This window comes from Vigna unguiculata, chromosome 4 (assembly GCF_004118075.2).
Source record: "Vigna unguiculata cultivar IT97K-499-35 chromosome 4, ASM411807v1, whole genome shotgun sequence".
Classification (NCBI taxonomy): domain Eukaryota; kingdom Viridiplantae; phylum Streptophyta; class Magnoliopsida; order Fabales; family Fabaceae; genus Vigna; species Vigna unguiculata.
In genome coordinates, this window is record NC_040282.1 from 5,027,135 (window position 1) to 5,052,020 (window position 24,886).

The following is a 24,886-nucleotide window of genomic DNA, read 5'->3' on the forward strand; positions in this document are numbered from 1 at the left end:
GTGGTAACTAAAAAAAGTTAAATATATTTTTAACTTTTAAATTTAGACGCGATATTAGAATATACTTTTGTTTTAAATTTTGATTTTCGATCTTTAAAAAATAAATAAATATAATTTTTTTAATCCTTATTTGACGTGTTAAACGATTTTTTATATTAGTGTGAACTATTTACACAATTTTAACACATTTCAATTTAAGTGTTATTGTAAAACATTATATAACAAGTAAAAAGAAGTTGACGTTAATATATTAAAATGATTATATTTATTATTTTTTAAATTTGAGGATAAAAATATATTAAAATTTGAAAAAGAAAATCTAATTTTGCGTCAAAGAATAAAATAACCCAAAAATAAACTACACCAAATTTAGTTGACATATTTGAGCAACTAAAAATCCTTTTCACTGCCATGAAGTTTAGGTGCAGCCTGCAAGACCAATTAGAAGGCTTTGTTTTGCACATCATTTTGCCGTCCACAAATTGTTATTTATTCGTGTATATAAGTCAACCTTCTCTCCATCACACACTCACCTAGCTCATGGAAGAAGAAACGGAGAAGAAGAAGAAGAAGATGGGTAGAAGATGTCACTGTTTGGTCTTAGCATATCCACTTCAAGGCCACATCAATCCCATGCTTCAGTTCTCCAAACTGTTGCAACATCAAGGTTTCAGAATAACACTCGTCACAACCCGTTTCTACTACAACAACTTGAAAACACTGCCTCCTTCTATCGCAGTCGAAACCATATCCGATGGGTTTGACCTAGGACCACCACCACCACACCATGCTGCTACCCACAAGGCCTTCATCGATCGTTCTCGTGAAGTGGGGTCACAATCTTTCGCTCAGCTTCTTCAGAAACTTGGTACATCAAAAGATGATGATGATGATGAGCGTGTCGATTGTGTTGTGTATGATTCATTCTTCCCTTGGGCACTTGATGTTGCCAAGAGATTTGAGATAGTTGCAGCAGTTTTTCTGACTCAGAACATGGCTGTGAATAGCATATACTATCATGTTCACATGGGAAACCTACGACTTCCTCTCACACAGCATCAGTTTTCTCTTCCTGCTTTGCCCAAACTTGAGCTTCAGGACATGCCCTCTTTCCTTCTCACGTATGTGCAACATCCTTATTATCTTGATTTCTTTGTGGATCAATTCTCCAACATCGACAAAGCTGATTGGGTTCTGTGCAACACTTTTTATGAGCTGGATAAAGAGGTAAGAACAATCTCATCACTGGTATACCTTATTTGCATTGCACATATTTTAATGCATTTCTGGTGATAATATTGGAAAGTTATAATGTGTTGTGACATGTTATGAAAAGAATGGCTTGAGGTAAAAACAATAACCTAAATTTTTTAATGTTTAAATGATTAAGAAGTGCAGCATGGTTTTGTATGATCAAATTAAATTAGGATTCTTTGTTGATTTTTATGTATTATTCTTCTGTATTGTCTTCAAAATACACGAATAATTATTAATTTTAAAATTTTAAAATATATTAAATAAAAATTGAAGTACCGATATAATACATTTTTAATGGTCAAGTAAAAAATAACATAAAATAAAAATTTAATAGAGAAACTATAGACTCATCAAATTTTAAAAAAGATTAATGATGCATACTCATTTTTATCAAATACTTAACAAACCTATGTGACTTTATTTTTTTATTTTTGCCTGTTTTCTTAAATTTTCCTCTCTCTCTATACAATAATTATAATGTTCCTCCAAAAATAATTTAAAAGAATTATTCCTAACTTTTTAATCTGATGGTTAGATATAAATTATTCTACAACTATTAAAATTATAGTAGGAAATGAAGTGCTACAGTAACTTGATCTTTCTCTCCTCTCTCCATATGTGAGGAGATATTAACTTGCACTTTTTTATTGAATAGTTTAATTTCATCATTTTGAATTGAAGATTTTCTTTTTTTTCCTTTTCGTTTACATCATTTATGAAAAACTATTATATCGATATAAAATTATTTAATATCTCATTTCTATACATATCTATTTAAATTTTATTACATGTACAAAAATTCTGGTTCATGGTAATGTTTTGATGAATATGGAAACTGAGTTTATTAGGTAGCAGATTGGACAACTAAGATTTTGCCAAAATTCAGGAGTATTGGACCAAACATTCCATCTATGTTCTTGGACAAGAAACACAAAGATGACCAAGATTATGGTGCTGCAGAATTTGACAGTGAAGAATGCTTAGAATGGCTTGATGGTAAGCCAAAAGGGTCTGTGGTTTATGTGTCATTTGGAAGTTTAGCCATGGTTGGTGGAGGCCAAATGGAAGAACTAGCTTATGGCTTGAAGGAGTGTTCCAGTTACTTCTTGTGGGTGGTGAGAGCCTCAGAAGAGACCAAGCTCCCAAAGGATTTTGAAAAGAAATCAGAGAAGGGTTTGGTAGTGACATGGTGCTCCCAGCTAAGAGTTTTAGGTCATGAAGCTGTAGCATGCTTTGTGACACATTGTGGTTGGAACTCCATATTGGAAGCTTTGTGTTTAGGAGTGCCAACAATTGCAATACCTCATTGGTCAGATCAAGCCACAAATGCAAAGCTTGTGGCAGATGTTTGGAAAATTGGAATCAGAGCTTGTGTTGATGAGAAAAAGATTGTGCAAAGAGAAACACTGAAGCATTGTATAAGGAAAGTGATGGAGAGTGAGGAAGGGAGAGTCATGAAGAGTAATGTCATTCAATGGAAGAGTTTGGCTTTGAGGGCAATAAGTGAAGGAGGAAGTTCTTATCAAAGTGTTTTGGAATTTGCAAACACCTTTTTTCATTAAGAAACGTTGTGTCTCTGTTGAATCGAGAACTCATGACATTGGTTATGATACCAATTTTTGGATCGAGCACTTATCATTTGGCCAAAAACTATAGTTATCAGTCAGAGCGTAACTCTTTTTACTTAAGGGGTGTACCTACTCTTGAAAGTACAATTAAAATCAAACATTTTATGACTTGAATCCGAAAAGTCTTATTAGCGTTCAAAGATGAAAATATGGTGAAGGATATATTTATTTATTTTTTATCCACACACACACACACACACACACACACACACACACACACACACACACACACACACACACACACCACACACACACACACACACACACACACACACACACCACACACACACACACCACACACACACACACACACCACACACACACACACACACACACACCACACACACACACACACACACCACACACACACACACACACACACACACACACACACACACACACACACACACACACACACACACACACACACACACACACACACACACACACACACACACACACACACACACACACACACACACACACACACACACACACACACACACACACACACACACACACACACACACACACACACACACACACACACACACACACACACACACACACACACCACACACACACACACACACACACACACACACACACACACACACACACACACACACACACACACACACACACACACACACACACACACACACACACACACACACACACACACACACACACACACACACACACACACACACACACACACACACACACACACACACACACACACACACACACACACACACACACACACACACACACACACACACACACACACACACACACACACACACACACACACACACACACACACACACACACACACACACACACACACACACACACACACACACACACACACACACACACACACACACACACACACACACACACACACACACACACACACACACACACACACACACACACACACACACACACACACACACACACACACACACACACACACACTTTTTTTCAATCTATGTCTTTATTTCTTTTTTTCATTTTCTTTCGTGATGGCTTCTTGATTAGAAAGAGAACTTTAGTCCTTTTTATAAATCAACGTTCATATCAAATTGGGTCCAAATTTATTTTATTTTATTATAACTTTTCATAATAATCAATTTATATCTTATTAAACCACATTTAAGTTTTCATTATAACCAATAGGTCTTTATATTCTATTAAATCACGTTTGAGTTTTTATAATAATCAATAGATCCTTATATTTTATTAAATTGCATTTGGATCCATCATAATATTGCAAATAAGTTCCATAATATAATTAATTTGTCAATTAATTCTAACATCTTATAATTTAATACATAATTAGAAGACTTTCGTCATTATTTATAATCAAAGGTACAAAATTATTCGTATTATATTTTAATTAAATACAAAATTATTCCAAAGATTGAAAAATAAGTCTCGTATTATATTTTAATTAGATACAAAATTAACCCATTTCTATTATTAATTCAACAAACCACACTAAAAACAACTAACTAATGACTAAAAATTGTTTCTAAAAGTAATTAACAAAACAACATTCTTTAATTAAATAAACATAATTTTTAATACCATTGATGACTTAAAGTTCAGTCTTTGGTAATATTCCATTATTTTACAAATGATATAAAAATGCTTTCAGTTTCTAATGGAAATGTTGATCAAGAGGGATCCATAAGTTTCGAAATGCAAGAGTATTGAGAAGAAGGTTAAAAGAGAGGGTCCAAGTGCTGCCACCGCCATTGCGACCGCCACCGCACCAGCCACCGAACTGAACCTTTGCAACGGTGGCACGTACCCTTCTCGACTTTACTATTTTTTCGTGCAAAATCATAGACATTTAACTTAGAATACCACTATAAATCTTCAAATTTTGATCTTTAACTTTGATATTGTTTTTGTGTATAAAAGGAAATAGCATCTCTTCAAGGAGATTTAAGTGAAGTCACGTTTTGTCTTTTTATTTCAAATATATATTTAATTATTCTTTTTTGTACGTCTGAGAATTTCTGGTGTCCATCTGTTTCCTTCACGAATCGCCATGCCAAAAGAAAGAATCATAGATGACAAATTATAAAAATGAATCATACAAGAAATTGACTATATTATTGAAGCGGTATCAGTGAAATTTACTTTATTACAATGTTAACACTTATCGTCATAATTCAAAACTTCAACAGCAAGAGTTAAGAGGAGTATGAAAGTGAAAGCAAAGCAAAGAAAAGACAATGCTGAGATATTATTTTCTGAGTTAAAACATGTTTTATTGTATATACGAACAGAAAGATCTCATTTCATTTAGTTTCAACTAACAAGACTGAAAACGCATTTCAAAAGATACAGGAAGCAAGCATAAAAGAAAACTTATCCTAAACAGAATTGGTTCCCTCTTTGCCAATGCTTGTTTCATTCGGTAATGTCGCCGGAGAATTTGGTGCCGAGTTTTCAGCTGTTACAGCACCGGTGCCATCACCATCTTGGTTGCTAAAGAGGGAAGAAAAGGAAAATGGATTGGAAGTGGAGCTTGCTTTCTGAAGACCCTTTATGGCTCTCATGGCAGCAAGAGTGCTACGATATATGTACATGGTTTCCTCCCCAAGAGTTGAGGATGCCTCACGTAAGGCGTTGGTTGCGCCGCCATCTACCGGCGGTCTAGCCGGATTTTCCGGAGGGGGAGAAGATTGGATTACTTCGGCTTGTAGGGGAAAGAGCAGCTCTAGATTTTCCTCACATTCATGAACTAATCTTGTGAGGGGTTCAGTGGTGAAAAATGGTTGACGAAGAACAAATTGCGTAAAAGGAAGACGCAACAACCCACCAGTTCTTTTATCATACTTCTTCAAAATTTTAATTAGTCCTGTGGAAGTGATCATATGTTAATGCCTTAAGAATGAACAAGTACATCAAACACACAACATGAATCAAGTAATATGTATGTGTCATAACAAGAAACCTCACAGAAATGGCGTTTCCACATTAAAGTGGAAACTTACCAACTATACTTAGATAAAGAAAAAGAGAAAAGATAGATACTAGATTAATTCTATTATGTACCTGCAAAGTTTAAAGAACTGTAGTTCTTGAGTAACACCATTTCTCCATGGATGGTAACTAAGTCCTTCCTGATGTCCATCATTTCTTCACTGAATTCACAGTCAGATGTGTACATTTCACTGTGGCTGCTTTTATCTTTAAGACGCTCAATTCTCTCTTTCAGCTCCTGTTCAATGTTTCAGGCAAAAATCAGGGAAGAACAGAATTACATGTTTTCAATAAATGGTATTACAATGGAAATATACTCTTCGTTATATTGATCTGTTTTCATTGCACAAGTTGGACTCAGTACACAATTCATGACTGAAATATCAATAATTAAACCCCTAAAGCATAGGGGTCAAAACCAACCCGTGGTTGACTACTTAGCGAGCTCAATCCAATCCAGTTCACTTATCAGTGTTAGCGAGCTCAACGAGCTCAAAAAATTTGATTAGTCAAACAACCTTGAACATCGTCAATATAGTTATGTGGTCACTGAGATGTGCCAAGGAAAGTTCCATGTCATTTCAGGAATAGCATAGAGGGATCTAGTGTTAAGTGTTAATAATGCTACAACTGAATGAATCAAATACGTTTATATCTGCTACATATTCGAACAATATAATCTATTTGTCGCATATTAATTCCTAATAGTTACTTGTGTCATTTTATTTTGCATCATAATCATCCAATCCTTAGAATCAAATTGTTTGAAGAAAATCAGTACAATTTGTATGGCTTCACAGGAGCTACATAATACACATTGGGGAGAAAACAAAGAGAATAAATCTCAATTATAAGCCATCCATGAAGAAACATACTTACCTACTATCTATAAGTTGGTAAAATCTATAGTGTAGGATTTTACAGAGACCAACAGATATAGTATTGATTCCATTCACCCTTTCAACTAAAAACTATTATACAAATTTGTATTATACCAAGGCTGTGTCATACTAAATTATTTTGTATATTCCTTTAAAAACTTGAAGAAGTCACATGGTATCAGATATCCCAAGGCATGCTTCTCACCAGAACCCAACTACTTTCAAGGTTACATAACAGTTTAGTAAAACTTTCTTCGTATCAACATAAAATTGAACAACCCAAGACCTTCCTAACTACCCAATTGTGCAAACACAATTTCCTGACTACAAAATTTCCCATTAATGGTGGATTAGGGTATGTTTTTTCTACATGAAGTCTAAGAATGTAACTAAGTTACATACATGTCCCAATTACATTAAAGAGCTTAAAATGAAACCTTTCTCACTTCTAAACAAAAGGGCACTTGGTATACCAACATCCCATAAAAAAGCAGGCCTATCATATACCAGATAAAAATTAGGGTTTGATCAAACCCAGACCTTTCTCAAATATCAACTGTGCAAACACAATTTCAAGGTTTTAGAGAACAGTCCACGATTTCACCCACAAAAAAAAAAGTTTTAGACTTCTCAACAACAACAATTCCGACCACACGAGCTACGTTTACACGCAATTTTCTTATATATTAAAGATCGGAAACCGAAATTCAAAGCCTTGGCAATTTACAAATCATCAATTTTAACAGAAATTGATAAGAATAAGAAAATAGAAGTAGAGAGCAAAAAATGAAACGAAAAACGAAAGTGGGGAAGAACCTGGAAGCGGATAACAAACTCTTCCTCTTTGTCCACATAGAAATCATTGAACTTTTCAAGCTCTTCATTGAGAATCCTGACAAACCAAGCCTGCAGGAGTTGCGGGGAAGAGGGTTGTTGGAGAAGGTGAAGAGGGAGGTTGATGGGGGTGGTGGCGACGGTGGTGGTGGTTGAAGGAAGGTGGTGTTTGAGGAGTTTCTTCAATGGTTTGTAGCAGAGGAACTTGTCTCTCCACTCAGGGATGGTTTCTTCCAAATGGGTCTTGAACTCTTTCCCAAATTTCATTGCTGCTGATTATGAGTGATCACACTTCAAGATTCCACAATTTTTTGGATTCGGGTTTGAGTTTTTTCCTTAGTTATGATGTCTTCTTTGCAAAGATGAAAATAAGATGAAAAAAAAAAAAAAAACATAGTTTTGTCGTGTGGTGGTGAAATATCGTGAAATTCATTACATTATTTATTTATTTATATCTAATTATTTATATTCTTTTATTTTTTTTCTTCACCTCATTGGTTTATTTTTGTCAAACCGATTTTTTTGTTTTATTTTATAGGTTAATAAGAGAGAGGGTAAAAAACAAATTGTCCCGTATGAATTAACCACTATTTTTTTTTTATTTCTTACTTTTTTTTAAATATGTTTAAGTTTTTTTTTTCTTTTAGATACAAAATTAGTATTTTAAGTTTTATAATTGTAAAATACTTATTTTTTTTGATAAAATTAAAAAAAAAAACTTATTTTAATCCCTCTTTCTCTCAATGTTAATTCTTAATTTTGTTTTGTAAGATCATAGAGGGAGAGAGAGTTGGGAGCATGTGGAAAATTGGAAAGTAAGTGTTTGTGAGTGGGAAGGAATCTAAGAATGTTATTTAATGTGAAAGTTGAATGAATTGTTTATGTGAAAATGTTTGATGGAATGTGACGGTCATGCCCATCATCATCATATAATAATGAGACTTACCAACAACATCAAATACTACCATTTCTTATACTAATTTGTTTCATTCATGGCCGGTTATGCCGTTTGATTGTAGTAATTGGTAAATCAAAACTTTCTGAAAGAAAACAAATATTAAGTTATAATTTAGGTTTAATTAATCGTAAGGTACCCAGTTTGGTACTAGCGTGTCAAATTGGTACCCGCTTTTAAAAAAATATCAATTGTATTTCAACTTTTGAAAATTACTTCAATTAGGTACCTTTCAGACAGAGTTGATTAACGCCGTTAGTCAACGTGCCACGTGTCAATTTGTGGTTTTTTTGATTTTTTTTAAAAAAAAATTTAATTTTTTTTTTTAATTTTTAAATTTTTTTTTAAATTTTAAAAAAAAAAATTAAAAATGCCATGTGTCAAGTCCCTGTGTGTGACACGTGGCATTGTCAGTGCCACGTGGCATTGTAATGCCACGTGTCAGTGTCATTATCAGATGTTATTGTGATGATTTCGATTTAGTCCCCATTTATGTTTTTTCGTTTCAATTTAGTACCTACTTATGTGTATTTGATTCAATTTTGACCTAATAATTTTTAATAATTAAAAAAAATTAAGTATTTGATATTTATATTAAAATTTAGTGGTAAAAGTCATTTTATTAAGTCATTTTTAATAAAAAAAATAGCATAACATTCATACAAATAATAAATTTGGTCTGAAATTGAGAGAAACATTATAAATATTAGTACTTAATTTTGTAAAAATATTTATATTTAATTATTTTTAATCTTATAAAAAATGGATTACAAAAATATTTTAATTATTAAAAAAAAATTGGGACAAAATTAAATCAAATACACATACTTAGGTACTAAATTGAAACAAAAAGACATATGTGGGGACTAAATCGAAATCAACACAATGACATCTAATAGTGACACTGACACGTGGCATTACAATGTCACGTGGCACTGACAATGCCACGTGTCACACACAGGGACTTGACACGTGGCATTTTTATTTTATTTTTAAAAAATTAAAAAAAAAATTAAAAATTCAAAAAAAAAATTAAAATTTTAAAAAAATAAATAAAAAAAACCACAGATTGACACGTGGCACGTTGACTAACGACGTTAGTCAACTCTGTCTGAAAGGTACCTAATTGAAACAATTTTCAAAAGTTGGAATGCAATTGACATTTTTTTAAAAGCGGGTACCAATTTGACACGCTAGTACCAAACTGGGTACCTTACGATTAATTAAACCTATAATTTAATATCTTGTCGCTATTAGAATTTCTTTTATTGGAATGCTAGGATAATATTAAGATTTTGAATTCTAAATGGGATAATGATGATAAAAACTAAAAGTAATTTGTGTCTTTAAACCATTTTTTTATTAACAAATTGAGAATAATGTTAAAATTAATTTAAAAAATTGTTATGTATTATATTATTTGGATAATAATCACTATTTGGATATAAATATATAATGATATTGTATTTTGAATTATTAATATTTATAAATTAATAGTTTCACCATGGTTCTATTTTGAACAAATTTCATAGTAAGGGTTTTTAGTCCATCAAAATTAGATTGAACTCTTTGTATGATATTGTGTGGAAACCACTAATTGAAACGCTTACAAATCAACGATAAAGGTTTTATCCTGAATGGTTAAAGAAATTGAAAGATAAAATATTAAGACAGCCTATTAGTGTTTCATTGTCTAGCATTACAATAGGGTCCATGTTTGTTGACAATAGAGGCTTAAGAACTTAGTAACATATATAATCGTGAATGAAATCATATACGCTCTCAATGTCTACTAATACAGAGACATGATGTTGTGTTATATGCCCATGAGAAGAAGGGTTTCATGGGTAAGGTTGTATATAAAGCATTATAATCAAGGTTGAGAAACCAAGTTGTGGAATTTGTAGAAACTTTTGGACGAATTTTCATTATCTTCTTCAACAATGAGATGGAAAAAGAAGGGGTGAGAAAAAAATTTGAATGATCGAATCTAAATAATCTAAACCAAAAAATAGTTTTAAGGACGATTTGACTAAAATTGAGTATTATTTGGATAACAATCACTATTGGTTAAAACAATCTAAGTATTATTTGACCACACAACCATTTTTGATTAAAAATCCTAACTATTGTTTAGATTGTAGCCATTACTGGCTAAACACTTTGAGTATTGTGTGGAATGCATTTACTCATGGCTAAACATCGGGAGTATTGTTCCTGACTAACCCACTAAGTATTGTTTGGAATATAAACACTTCGGGCTAGACTAAGTATTATCTGGATAATAGTCACTTTTGGCTAATATTGAGTATTATTTATATAGTAACCGTTCATGGCTAAAACTACTAAGCTTTACAAATAAAGTGATATAAACAATCATTAGATTGCTCTCTGAAAGAGAGGTTACATCTCATGATGAATACAAGATAGTTTCACTCTTTTAAGTTGTTCTTGAACACATACAATGTTCTTTCCCACAACTACAAAGGTTAGGGATTATTTAAGCTGGTTCTTGTTGCAAGACTTTTGCCAACCTTTATTCTTTTTAAAGGTCTTATTTGCATAGAACTTAATAAGAAAACAGTCATTGTAAATTCTTTATAGTTGTTGAGATCTAGAAAATTCTTCTTTTGGTATTGCTTCTTCTTGAGTCTAAGTTTGCTTTGAAGTTACGAGATGCATTAAATGCTCTTACTTAGCATTGAGTGTGCATAACTTCTTTAACAATAACTCTGAAACATGGTAGAACTTTACAGACCTAGGCAGGTGGCTTCTCTCCATCTTTTGAGCAAAACACAAGGCATGACACAACTAACTAACTTTACAACACTAATATATTGCCTTTCCCAAAAGGTTATTTGCATGAAGCAACTTCCAACACTTTCTTCAAGAGATCTTGATGATGAAAGAGCATTGTGAGATCTTCTCGAGAGAATGAAGAAGCATATAAACCCTACAAGCATATAAGAAGCATTTATTAAAGTTTGACATATAATATGAAATGCTTAAGGTTTGCATCTCTCTATGAAGTATACTTATAGTCTATTCAAGCAAAATATTATTTGACTAGGTATACTCACTTGTGCATGTTCGAGAAAAATCTTATTAAACGATGTGTGTACACAACATTAATATTATGTTTGTCAAATGAAACACATTTTAAATAGTGCTTGCATTTATCCAACCACACAACTTGCAAGTGTTGTGCTAGATTAGATTCACTACGTCTCACATTATTTGATACACATAATATATTATATTTTATACGTGATTATTTAAGCACTTGATTAAAACCAAACTAAGAGTATGTTAAATTTGGATCTAACACTTTGTTTTGAATTAAGACTTACGGAAGTCTCTATATAATGTATAAGCATATTATATTGTTTTATTCATGATTTATATTTCATTTAATCTTATAAGTTTTGTTCTTAATCACTATCATGCTTTGATACATATTTTGTGTTAGCTTTGTTAATCATGTTAATCATACGAGTATGATTTGTTATATTATACTTTGAATAGCTTTTAAGCTCTTAAACTATCTTTCTTTATCTAAGATTTAATCAAATATATTTGCTCAAATAATGCTAAGATGTCATGATCATGTATATATTTTCTATGATGATATGTTGAGGATAAGAGTGCATGACTTTAAAGTATATAATGTTCTGAAGCCAAGTTATTCTTAATTCTCCAATGTTTTGATATTTTGAACTCATATCTCATATTGCATGATCGTATTATTTTTTATTTATGCTCTAAAAAAATTTGATCTTATATCTTGTGTTAACTTCTTTTTACAATTAGATTAGATTATACACTTGATAAACAAATTATTTTCTTAGAAAAATAAAATGAATTTCACGTTCTATCCATCAAAGTTATATTCTTCTTTCAAAAGATTCTTCTTTCAAAAGAACTAAGTAAATGAAACAACTAGATAGAAATACTTTTTTCTACCACAAAATTGACATTAAAAGAAAAATGGGAGTGTTAAGGTATAGATGAGTCTAATAGTGATAAAATGCAATTTTCGTCTAAATCACTTGATGATAACATTTTAATAAAGTTTTGACATGATATATTTTAAAACATTAAGTTATAAAATTTATTTATGAACATCTCTAAATGGAAGCTTACCCATGTAGAAAAAAACTAAAGATCAAAGTTTTATGAAAGAGTATGAGAAAAAGTTAAAAAAATTTCAAGTGCTTAATATACCGTTAATCTTTTACACAACATATAGAGCAAACTCATATTTGTATATTTATGTGAAGTTATATTTGAGCGTGAAGTGTATATTTTTATATCCTCTTTGTTAAAATTGAATCTTATAATTAATCTTGACATCTTTTGTTAATTTGGAAAAACTTTGCATGTACTTGGCGTGGAAACATGTTATATACTTAGTATTTAATCTTAGAGACATATTATATATAACCTGAAAATACTGTGTTACTTACTTGAAAATGCTTTGTGTATTAAAATAATAAAGAACAACTTTATCTATTGATTTAAAGTCAAGAGTGATAATAATAATAATACTTATAACTATTTATATTGATTAGTGAATATTTTTTTAATTAGTAAAAAAAATTAAATGTAATATAATTTTGGAGTAAACTAATATAAAAACTGAGTAATCATTGTGATTATTATGTATTATACATTAAATTTATTTTTTTAATTCTTTTTAATAATTTACAAATATTTTATGAATATTATTTATACAATATCAAACTACGTTCTTTTGGTTGTGATAAAAATTTCAAAATATATTCATAACCACTCTCTAAAGTTAATGGTTAGTTTAAAATATATCAATAAAATATTCCCAATCTTAAATAAAACGTCTTTTAACTGCATAAGGATAAATATTATTTAAATAAATAAAACAAAAATAATTTAAATATGTTTTTAACCTCAATAAAATTAGAAAAATGTGATTTTGATTTTTATATATTTTTTGTTACTTCGTTGTTGATTTCTACAAAATTGAAATAACTACTTTTACTTTTTATATGTATGTGAATTTTGGTTTCAGTTTTTATAAAATATTTTTCTTTTATTTTCATTCTTCTAAAATATTAAGTCACTATTTTCATTTTTAATATGCATTTTAAAATGAAAAAAAATTATACGATTTTATGGATTTTAAGATTTTTATGTCACTTTATATTTTTTCTATGAATAAAAACTTAATTAATATCATATAATATACTGAAGGTGAAAAATAATGATAATCGATTTAATAGAAATTAAGAAACAAATTTTTTTTTCAAAGACAAAAATAAAAATATATGATTAAAAACTTATTTAAAATTAAATAAATATTTGGCTAATATATATAAGCTTTATACTCAAATTTTGTTTTTTCAATTTTGGTGCCACTTATTTTCAAATTAGAGATATTTAGTCCCTTATTTTTTTTTTTAAGTAATTTCGCTAAGACAGTTAATACATCATTTATACTAACTTATTTATTTTAAGAATATTAGAATGATTTCAAAATTTACTTCCATATTGTGGTTTACAATTTCTCAATTTTCTTACAACAAAATCAAATAATATTATTAGAGAATATTTATTACAGTGTGTGACATCAGTTTACACATTAAGATATTAGATGTAGAAGTTAATAAAGACCACTGGACTAAAATGACTTTTTTATTATTTTTTTAAAAAAAGTGAAAAACTGGATTATTTCTATTTTAAAATTTAAAAAAAAAAATTGGGTGTTTATAAACTTTGAAATATATAAATGTTTATCTTCTGATAAAAAGAAATGTGTTTGTCCATATATTGTGTTTATCATGCACGGTGTCGTTTTGTGGTCAACAATTTTTGTTTGGAAGTATCTATATTTTTGTTTTGTTGGAATAACTTAAGAATTTTCTATTTTAGGAATCTTCTATATATAATCAATCAATGTTGTTTTTCCTTTTGTCAACTTCTAACCATATGACTCAGTTTTTTTATTCATGGTATATTCTTGCATGCAAAACTTTTAATATTATTATAAATTTTGACTACAAAAAAAGTTATTCTCCGAGTATATTATATTCTTCGTTAATCTATATTATCTGTTCAATTTGTTTCATAAGAAGAAAACAAAACTGTTTGTTTCATTGGTTTTACTTAGAGATCTTCAAAACTTAATTGGAGATTATTAACCTAATTTTAATCTTTATTTATCATGATACTATGATGGAGACACTAACCAACCATAATTATGAGTAAAAAAATATCTCTTATTCATTACATAACATTTTGTTAAATTATGAGTACTTCTTTTGTTGTATAATGTTTTTTTTTGTTGCTATAATATGTATGAAGATTATAACTGCTTAATTATATGTTCCTATTATACCATGTGCTAATATCATTCATAAATAATGAAGGTAGATCAAAGTTATAATTTAACTAAATTATTGGTAAAAAAAACATTTTATATAAAATTGGTACAAACTATCATACAAATTAATGGTGATGATAATCCAAAATGTTTTTCAGGTTGTCCTCTGAATTGGTACTGTATCAACATCTCAATATTTTTAAACTTTCTAAAATTAAATAATTTTATTCACATAAATTTCTTAAAAGGCAAAATTAAGACAGGTAAATAAGTGAAGAATAATCAATTACATCGAAAAGGAAAAATATGCATATCTTGGGCTTTTAATCACCTATTTTGATGTTCGTTTGGGCTGTTTTAAATTTGAAATCTGGGCATTTCTTATTACACCTCTCTTTTTCTCTTGCTGCACCCTCACAAAACTCTTAACCCGATTACTCTTCCTTAAAATTAGGTGTTCTATACTTGGATGAGCTTTTGTGCAGGGTTTTTAGGTTAAATATGTTTTTGTTCTTCAAGTTTCAATGAAATTTGGAATTAGTTTCTCTTCAAAACTGTTGATCAATTTAGTCATTTATCTTTAAAAATGCGTGAATTTAGTCATTTTAACCAAATTTTGTTAAGTTTATCTAATGTTTCAAGTGCAGTTCATGATAATATTTAAATTGTTTACACCGTTTGATACATTTTTGTTTCAATGTTAACCAAATATAATCATAAAATGCGTTTAAAATGTCAAATAAACTTAACAAAATTTGGTAAGAAGGACTAAATCCACGTATTTCTAAAAATGAATGATTAAATTGGTATAAAATTTCGAAGAGAGACTAATTCCAAAATTTATCGAAACTTGAGGAACCAAAAACATATTTAACTCGGATTTTTATTGCATCTAGGATTACACAATGTATTTTCGAATCCAAAAAATAAATTTTTTAATTGTAGAAAGATGTATAATTTATATTGTATTCAGAATTGCATAATCTGCAATGTATTTTTGGACTTGAAAATATACTATGAATAGTATAATCTGGTATTATTATTAATACTATAATATTTTTTTATTATTATATTATTATATGATTATTATCATTAGTATTTTATTTTTATTATTATTATTATTATTATTACCATCGAGGCTTAATTATTCGAATATTTAGTAGAGGTGTCTCAATTTAGTTCTCGAATTTAAAAATGTTTAAATTGCGTTTCAACTTTCGAAGAAGTGTCTCAATAAGATTTATTTTAGAAAAAAATATTAACATCATTAATGACATGTTAATATGTAGTTTTTTTACTTTTTTAAATTTCTTAATTTTTTTTAATCTTCTTTTAATTTTTTAATTTCTTTTGCAAAAAAAATTGTTCTCATATATCAGGTTCTTGGTGTGACATGTAACATTGTCAGTACCATGGGACAGGACAATGCCACATGTCAATGTCACTGGCAAGTGTCATTATCTTGATTTCAATTTAATTTTTATGTATGTCTCTTTGTTTCAATTTAGTCCCTACTTATGTCTTTTTTATTCAATTTTGTCCCAACTTTTTTCCTCAAAATAGAGCAATATTGTCTTCCTCAAATTTGAGACCGAATTTATTATTTTCACAAATGTTATAGTAATATTTTTTATTAAAAATGAATTTTTAACATATTACATTATTGGATATTATTACTCATGTTTTGTTAATCATTAATTTCTTTTTTAAAATAGAACAATATTGTCTCTCTCCAATCTGAGACCAAATTTATTATTTGTATGAATGTTATAGTAATTTTTTTATTATTAAAAATGAACTTTTAATATATTATAGGGTTAATTATGTTTTTCATCCCTCAAGTATTGGGCATTTTTGGTTTTCGTCCCTCATTCAAAAGATGTGCTATTTAAGTCCCTCACGTTCTGAAATGCATGGAATTGGTCCTCATTTTTAAACACCGTTAGGTTTATTACAAAGCTGGCAGACGGAGTTCCACGTGAGGATCCCGTTTTTAACAATGTTTAAGTTTTGATTGACACGTGGTAAATTAAGAAGCTGCATTTTTATTATTAAGCACGTGGTAAAATAGTTTAATATCAGATATTAGGGTTTAGGTTAAAATTAGAAAGAAGGGGCTTTTGGTGACGAGAAAAGGGATTGGGCAGAGATTCAGATGCGTTCGTGAAGGAGAATCATCGAAAGGGACAACGAAATTGCAATTTTAACAAAGAAGTTGAGAGATTTCAATGAAGAAGACAGTGTTGTCATCTACGACATTGCAATTTGTGGAAAGCAGGTTCGTTGTTCTTCCATATTCGACTGTATAGGGTTTGCTTTGGTTGTTTGTTGATTTCGTTCATGATTCGATTAATGTGGTCTGTGTGTTTATTTGAAATGTAGGGTTGGGAATGGGGTTCGATGTAGCTTTTCATCATATGGATAGGTTCGAAAGAAATAGGGGACTGAAATACGTTGGGGTGAGATTCATGTTGTTAAGGGGATTGATCCATACTTTTGGTCGTTCTTTGAAGCATTGGGTATAGTGAAAGAGTTCAAATACAGTGGTGATGTGAAGCTTTGGTGGAAGGGTTCAAAACAAAGTTTGTTAAACAACCTTAGACTGCTGAGTGATGATAAGGAAGCCATAGAGTTAACTAAGTTTGTAGAGGAGAGTAAAGAGAAAGTTGATATCTATGTCCAATATGTTCCTAGTCAGCCTGAAATAGTTCACTTCATTGGTGGAATGGATGAAGTTGTCGCTGAAGAGGAAGTGGTAGTTGAGGAGGTTGTGATTGGTGAACAGGATGTGGTTAGGGAGGCAGAGGTGAATGGTGAAGAGGCTGTGATTGGTGAAGAGGATATGGTTAGGGAGGCAGAGGTGAATGGTGAATAGGTTGTGATTGGTGAAGAGGATGTGGTTAGGGAGGCAGAGGTGAATGGTGAAGAGGCTGTGATTGGTGAAGAGGATGTGGTTAGGGAGGCAGAAGTGAATGGTGAAGAGGCTATGATTGGTGAAGATCGTGTGGTTAGGGAGACAGAAGTTAATTGTGAAGAGGTTGTGATTGGTCAAGAGGATGTGGTTGATGAACATGTACAAGCTGAAGAGGAAGAAGATCCACCTAGAGATAGACTAGATGATAGTGAAGAAGAAATGATGGCTGATGATGATGATGGATTTGGGATGGACAACAATTCAAGTCGTATAAAGATTGGCCCTGTTTTGGATAGGTGGAAAGAGTTTAAACGAAATTCAAGCAAAGAGAGGAATAAAAGAAATGTTAGTGAAGGGTCTTTTGTGACTAATGAAGAAATTGGAGATCATGAAATAAATGAGGAATACATTTGTGATGAGTTAGATTCTGATGTGGACAGTGATGATGGTCTTCTTAATGTTGGACCAAAGTTTACAAAGTATAGACCGGAAGATATGAAGAAAGACTTCAAATTTAAATTGGGAATGGAGTTTGGTTCTTTGAAAGATTTTAAACATGCACTAATGGAGCATAGTGTGTTAAATGGTAAAGAAGTTAAATTTGTCAAGAATGACCACAAGAGATTGGGGGCTGTTTGTAAGAGAAAATATGGGTTTTTAATTATGGTGAGCAAGGTTGGAGGTAAACAAACCTTTAGGGTGAAGACACTAGTTGGTGGTCATAAATGTGGACGGGTTTTTGGTAACAAAAATGCTAACACGGACTGGATTGCTCAGGTTTTAATAGACAGATTCATGAATGTTGGTATAATGACAGTGAATCAAATTATTGATGAAATCAAGAAGACATACAGTTTTGGCATAACTGCTTGGAGGGCTGGAAAAGCAAAACAAATAGCAATGGGCAGTTTGATGGGGGATGGACAACGTCAGTACAACCGTTTATTTGATTATGTTGGTGAATTGTTGAGACTTAAAGCTGGAACTTTCAAGGTTAAGATCAACCAACCACAACCCACTTTGCCACCAAGATTTGGAAGTTTCTATATGTGCTTAGATGGTTGTAGGGAAGGCTTTATGGCTGGGTGTAGACCCTTCATTGGTGTTGACGGTTGCCACTTGAAGACAACTTATGGTGGTCAATTATTGGTAGCAGTTGGTAGGGATCCCAATGACCAGTACTTCCCATTAGTCTTTGTTGTTGTTGAAAACGAATGCAAGGAGACATGGAGATGATTTTTGACACTACTATTACAGGATATTGGTGACATTGATAGTCATCGTTGGGTGTTCATTTCAGACCAACAAAAGGTAAAGCACAAACATAATATTGTTTTTAACTGATTTAAAATTAATTGTTTGATTATGTCTAATTTGGTATTACATTTATTTGCAAGGACTTATGACTCTATTTGATGAGATTTTGAATGGTGTTGAACATCGTTTTTGTCTAAGGCACCTATACAACAATTTTAAGAAGAAATTTGGTGATGGTGTAGTCATCAAAGACCTTATGATGGGGGCAACAAAGGCTAATTTTTATGCAGGATGGAAAAAAAATGGGTGAGTTGAAAAATTTAAATCCTGATGCTTATAATTGGTTAATTGCCATTCCTACCAAATCATGGTGTAAATATGCATTCAGCATTTACCCTAAATGTGATGTGTTAATGAATAACCTTTCTGAATCATTTAATAGCACCATTTTACTGGCTAGAGATAAACCAATCATTAGCATGATGGAATGGATTAGATCATACATAATGAGTAGATTTGCAACACTTAGAGAGAAGTTGAATGCATATCCAGGAAATGTAATGCCTAGACCCCAAAAAAGGCTTGATAGGGAAATGGAAAAAAGTGGGAATTGGCTTCCTGTGTGGGCAGGGGATGCTAAATTTGAAGTGACACAAGGATTCACAATGGAGAAGTTTGTGGTTGATCTAAGTAAGAATAGTTGCAGTTGTTATTTTTGGGATTTTGTGGGTATACCTTGTAGGCATGTTGTGGCAACAATTAACTATAAGATAGAAAATCCTGAGGCTTATGTCCACGCATATTATAAAAGAGATGCCTATCAAGCTTGCTATGGCCCTAAAATTACTCCAATCAATGGGGAATAACTTCCTCCAGTTTACAAAACCCCACCTGGTAGACTCAAAAAATTACGAAGAAGGGAAGCTGATGAACATGTCAATCCTTCCAAACTTTCAAAGAAAAATATCATGGGAAAGTGCAGCAGGTGCAACCAATATGGTCATAATATCAGAAGCTGTAGAAAGAGCATGAGAAGAAAGGTAAATATTCATCTATACTTTCTTTCAATTAATGATATTGTACAAACAAAAATCTTAATGTTGAATACATACCCAAAGGACAGGGAAACACCCAAAGGACTCAAATTGGAAGTGGAGCTACCAACGGTGCATGCCCATTTAACCAAAGCTCAACCAGTAGAAGAAGATGCAGACCCATGGTTCCAGCCAACAGGAACCAAGGAGAAAGAGCACCAACACAGACAAGAAGCATGACGGCACAAGTATTAGGTTCTCAAGCAAGTACTAATACAATGTATGCACAACCCACGTGAAATTGAATGGAGATCCAAACTTTTTTATTGCTTTATTAAAGAATTCTGTAATAGACAATTACTTTTGACACATTGGGCATAGGGATAGTGGACCACTATTTTGTTTTGGAGCACTACTATTTTGTTGTTTTATTAAACTTTGCAGTGTTGTAGTTAAAAATGTGGACCAATATGTCTGTTATGAAATACTTTATTCATTGCAATAGCAGGGATCACTTTGCATTATTGTATTTAATTGACAAAAATGAATGATTGCAGCAAGAAAAGATTGAATTATAGTACTTAATTTAGTCATAATTCAGTCCTAATTCAGTCCACTGATTGTAATTTGAATCCTTTAAAGAAACAGAAATCAGTTTTTCAATGATATCAATTTTCCTCTACATCAATTCTGGACCCATTACAAAGCACAATCAACCACTAAGAACACGTAAAATAAAAAGGCATTGGGCAACTGAATGGCATGCAATACTCATATCATTAGTAATACCATTTTCATCACTACAAAATAATTCCACAGAAAACCTACCAATTAAAGGAAAAACTAATTTCCCAGAAATACAAAAACTAATTACAGTTAAACTTGAACAAAAACATAACCACAAATACAATTGAAAATTACCACGATAGTACAAATAAAAGTTGCAGCAATTTGCCAAATCTTTTCTCTTTTTTCAATTTCCTCTTCAACTTCTCGTTTTTCTTAATCAAGTCCACTATCAATTTTTCCTTTTCCAAACAAACTTCCTTTTCTTCAAATCTTTTTCCTACGCCAGCTTCAAATTCAGATTCTTCTCCTTCACCTTTACATTCTTCTTCATTAACCCATTGAAAATAATTACAATTTGAATTGGACTGTAAAAAATTGAAACCATTATAACAGCCACAAAAAAAAGCTTGAGTAAAACAAATGCAAGTTGTCACTTACCGCCCAATTTCTACATCTCCAAAATAACATGTCCTTGTTCTTCACAGTACTTGCCTTTAGAAGCAACAATCGTTCCCCACACCCATACACTTTCGATACTATTTCTGAACACGACGTTGAGCTTTGAGAAATTTTTCCTTTGCCTACAATCAATTTCGGAACTATCACTCTTCATCACTACATTGTACACAAACGCTGTCACCTACGTTTCTCCTGCACCAAAATGACCTCCTCAAGCTCCTCACTAAGGATCCTATCTCACAATTCAAAATTTAGGGTTTCAAACATTACCCTCAGACCCCCTTTTAAAACACGTGTTTACTGTAGTCTGAGTGAAAGTTAAAAACGGGTTCCTAACGTGGCACTCTGTCTGCCAGCTTTGTAATAAAACTAACGGAGTTAAAAAAATGAGGACCAATTCCATGCATTTCAGAACGTGAGGAACTTAAATAGCGCATCTTTTGAATGAGGAACGAAAACCAAAAACGTCCAATACTTGAGGGATGAAAAACATAATTAACCCTATATTATATTATTGTATATTATTAACCCATATTTTATTAATAATTTATTTTCCCACTAAATTTTAATATACATATCAGTATTTAATTTTGTAAAAATATTTCTACTTAATTAGTTTTAATCTTATAAAAAAATGGATTAAAAAAATATTTCAATTATTAAAAAAAAATTGGGACAAAATTGAATAAAGAGACATAAGTAGGGATAAATCGAATCAAATATACATATATAGGAACTAAATTGAATAAATATATATATATATATATATATATATATAAACTAAATTGAAATCAAGACAATGACATTTTATATTAACACTGACACGTGACATTGTCTTGTCACGTGACACACTAGGGACATGGGACGTGGCAACCAAATTTAAAAATAAAAAAAATTAATTAATTTTTTTAAAATTAAAAAATTTAAAATAATCACATATTGATACACCTAATTGAGACATTTTTTAAAAAATTGGGACACAAAACTGTTTTAAAAACGAAGACCAAATTATTACAATCGTTTGGGACCATATAAGTAATTAAGCCTATTTAAAATAGAATTCAAAACCAATTCAAGAATATTAAAAAATATCCTATAAAACAAAATTGAATTTTTATCATGATATTCAATTATTTATCAACTCAAACTACAAATCACTTCATTCAATTCAACATTTAAGAACTACTCATGCTCACACCATATCTCTTTATCTCTTCAACCCTTAGATTCAATCTTTGTTTAAAATATTAAAAATAAATGAAAATCCTTAAACTACATACCAAATATAATCAAATTCTAGACAAAGGATAAACTAGTAAGAAAGGTCACTTTTTCCTAACTAATCAAACCAAGATGGATTTCAAACGTAAGTTGACAGAAAAATGAGAGTTTTTTTTTTTTCTTAAAAAAAAACAATTACTTTGATTTCACTTGTGTTCAGTTAGGAATTATTCTAAGCTCATTAATTATTGGAAGGTATAATCTAATCTTGAAAATGATGAGAAATGAGGATGGGCATAATTGATGTGGAGAAAGTCTTATGTATACATAGATGAACTATAAAAATATAAAAGTTAAATTCTTATATATGGGACATATTAGAGTATAAGATGAGTGAAGTGAGATTAGAAACTGATTACATCTTTACATGTTTGTATATCTTATATATTACATTTGTTAAATGTTTACGAATCTTATGAATCATAATTGGAAACAATTCACACACATAATTTACATCATGATTCAACTACAATTATTACAACAAATGAATGAGCTTGAAATCAACACAATTTTTTTTAGTCAAAACAGGTTTGATCCATTTTAATGTTGTATAGGATACATTAAAACAACTATTAACACTACATGGTGATTTAATCATTCTCAAACTCTCTTGTCCAAAGTATAGGTAAAAAAAAAATGAATTCAATTCAATTTGTCCCATGGTAGATAGAAATTCTTAAATTTATAGGTAGGAAATGTGTCAACAGATGGTAAATAAACCCGTCCTCGTGGGTATTATCCGAACCCGTTCCTGTTTTGACGGGAAATCTTCGCATTGACTGAGTATGGGTATGGGAAATCCCCGATTTTTTCAATTGGATATGGGGATGAGGATGGGGATGTACATATCCTTGCGATATTACCCGTCCTCGCCATATCTTCATCCTTGTTTAAATTATTAAAATATTTACAATTAATTAAGTAATCATATATATATATATATATATATATATATATATATATATATATATATACTTTCTATTTTGTATTTCTTTTATTTATTTGGTTTGTTATGAAACTCTTTCGCATCTCCAATATATTTTTTATCTTATCATAACCTTTATGTAATTATGTTAACATGATGTATGTCAATTAAAAGAAATTTATTTCTAACATTTGAATATTTCTATTATTTTTTTATATTTTTATTTATTGTATATTTTCCTTTCACATGAGAATGTTTAATATTCTCAATTTAAGTGTTTAATAGCATAAACCTTTCATTTACTAGGTAATATAAAAAAATTACTTATTATTATTAATTTTTGTTTCATTTGAAAAACTCTTTTGTTTCGCTAAAATAATTTTTGTTATTTCTCAACCATTGAGTATATATGTTGATATTTGAAAAGTTTTCTTAAATCTCTAAGATATTTTTCATCTTATCATACCTTTAATTATACATTTGTTTTCCTTTGTCTGATTCCTTTCAATAGTCTCCAAATTGTTTATAAGACATGCATTTGTTAATTTGTTAATATTTTTATTTTTTGTTTATTTTCATAATGTAGAATACTATTTCGATATATTTTATCTAATTATTTTTTTCTTTTCTAACTCATTACAATCATACTTTAATTTTTTCACTATAATTGTATAAATAATTTTTATTTACTACAATATAAAAATTTAATGTAATGCTATGAATATTTTTTTATCACCATCCAATATATATTGGAGTTCAAAAGATACAAGATCTATGTTAAAATTTTATTATTATGTTTATTATTTGTTCTTTGTGTCATTTTGATCAAGTGATGTATTATAACTTTTATTCGTGTATAAAAAAGAGATTCATTATAATTTAAAAAATTGAAGTAAACAAATATTTAAAATATAATATATTTTAATTTGAATATTTCTTTCCTTTTATATATTTTTTAAAATATTTTTAAATTTTATCAAATAGGTTTCATTAATGTTTGCAAATTTAATAAATGTTTTGGTTCTCATGAAATTTTATTTGGTATTCTAATATAAAATGTAAACAATTATAATTTATTTCAAAGTATCAAAGTATTTGATATCGAAGAAATAACTATCCTCCTAATATTGAATATTTGATAATATTATGTTTCCTTTACCGTAATTTTTTATTATTTTATACAAATTAATTAAAATTAATATTAAAGTAGTAAGAAAATTGATACAGGTATGGGTACGAGATTATACCCGATATTCGGTGGGATGGGAATGATACAAAAGTTTGATACCCGTTGGATTTGGGTAT

At 30.3% G+C, this 24,886-nt stretch overlaps 2 protein-coding genes across 2 annotated transcripts; one reads left to right on the top strand and one right to left on the bottom strand.

The window, feature by feature from the left end:
- Positions 1-501: 501 nt before the first annotated feature.
- LOC114182389 (UDP-glycosyltransferase 74G1-like) lies at positions 502-2,994 on the top strand. The gene is made up of 2 exons (XM_028069262.1): positions 502-1,227; positions 2,106-2,994. The coding sequence occupies exons 1-2, from the start codon at positions 541-543 to the stop codon at positions 2,817-2,819; spliced, it is 1,401 nt and encodes a 466-aa protein (XP_027925063.1). The 5' UTR covers positions 502-540; the 3' UTR covers positions 2,820-2,994.
- A 2,118-nt stretch (positions 2,995-5,112) lies between these two features.
- LOC114180406 (SPX domain-containing protein 4) lies at positions 5,113-7,985 on the bottom strand. Its single transcript, XM_028066725.1, has 3 exons — positions 7,592-7,985; positions 5,967-6,132; positions 5,113-5,769 (listed from the first exon to the last, which is right to left on the bottom strand). The coding sequence occupies exons 1-3, from the start codon at positions 7,874-7,876 to the stop codon at positions 5,282-5,284; spliced, it is 939 nt and encodes a 312-aa protein (XP_027922526.1). The 5' UTR covers positions 7,877-7,985; the 3' UTR covers positions 5,113-5,281.
- Positions 7,986-24,886: the final 16,901 nt, after the last annotated feature.

Coding starts and splice junctions, on each gene's coding strand:
- LOC114182389 (XM_028069262.1), top strand. CDS start 541: ATGGAAGAAGAAACGGAGAAGAAGAAGAAGAAGATGGGTAGAAGATGT. Junction 1,228..2,105: donor TTTATGAGCTGGATAAAGAG/GTAAGAACAATC, acceptor TGAGTTTATTAG/GTAGCAGATTGGACAACTAA.
- LOC114180406 (XM_028066725.1), bottom strand. CDS start 7,876: ATGAAATTTGGGAAAGAGTTCAAGACCCATTTGGAAGAAACCATCCCT. Junction 6,133..7,591: donor AGTTTGTTATCCGCTTCCAG/GTTCTTCCCCAC, acceptor AACATTGAACAG/GAGCTGAAAGAGAGAATTGA. Junction 5,770..5,966: donor CAGTTCTTTAAACTTTGCAG/GTACATAATAGA, acceptor TCACTTCCACAG/GACTAATTAAAATTTTGAAG.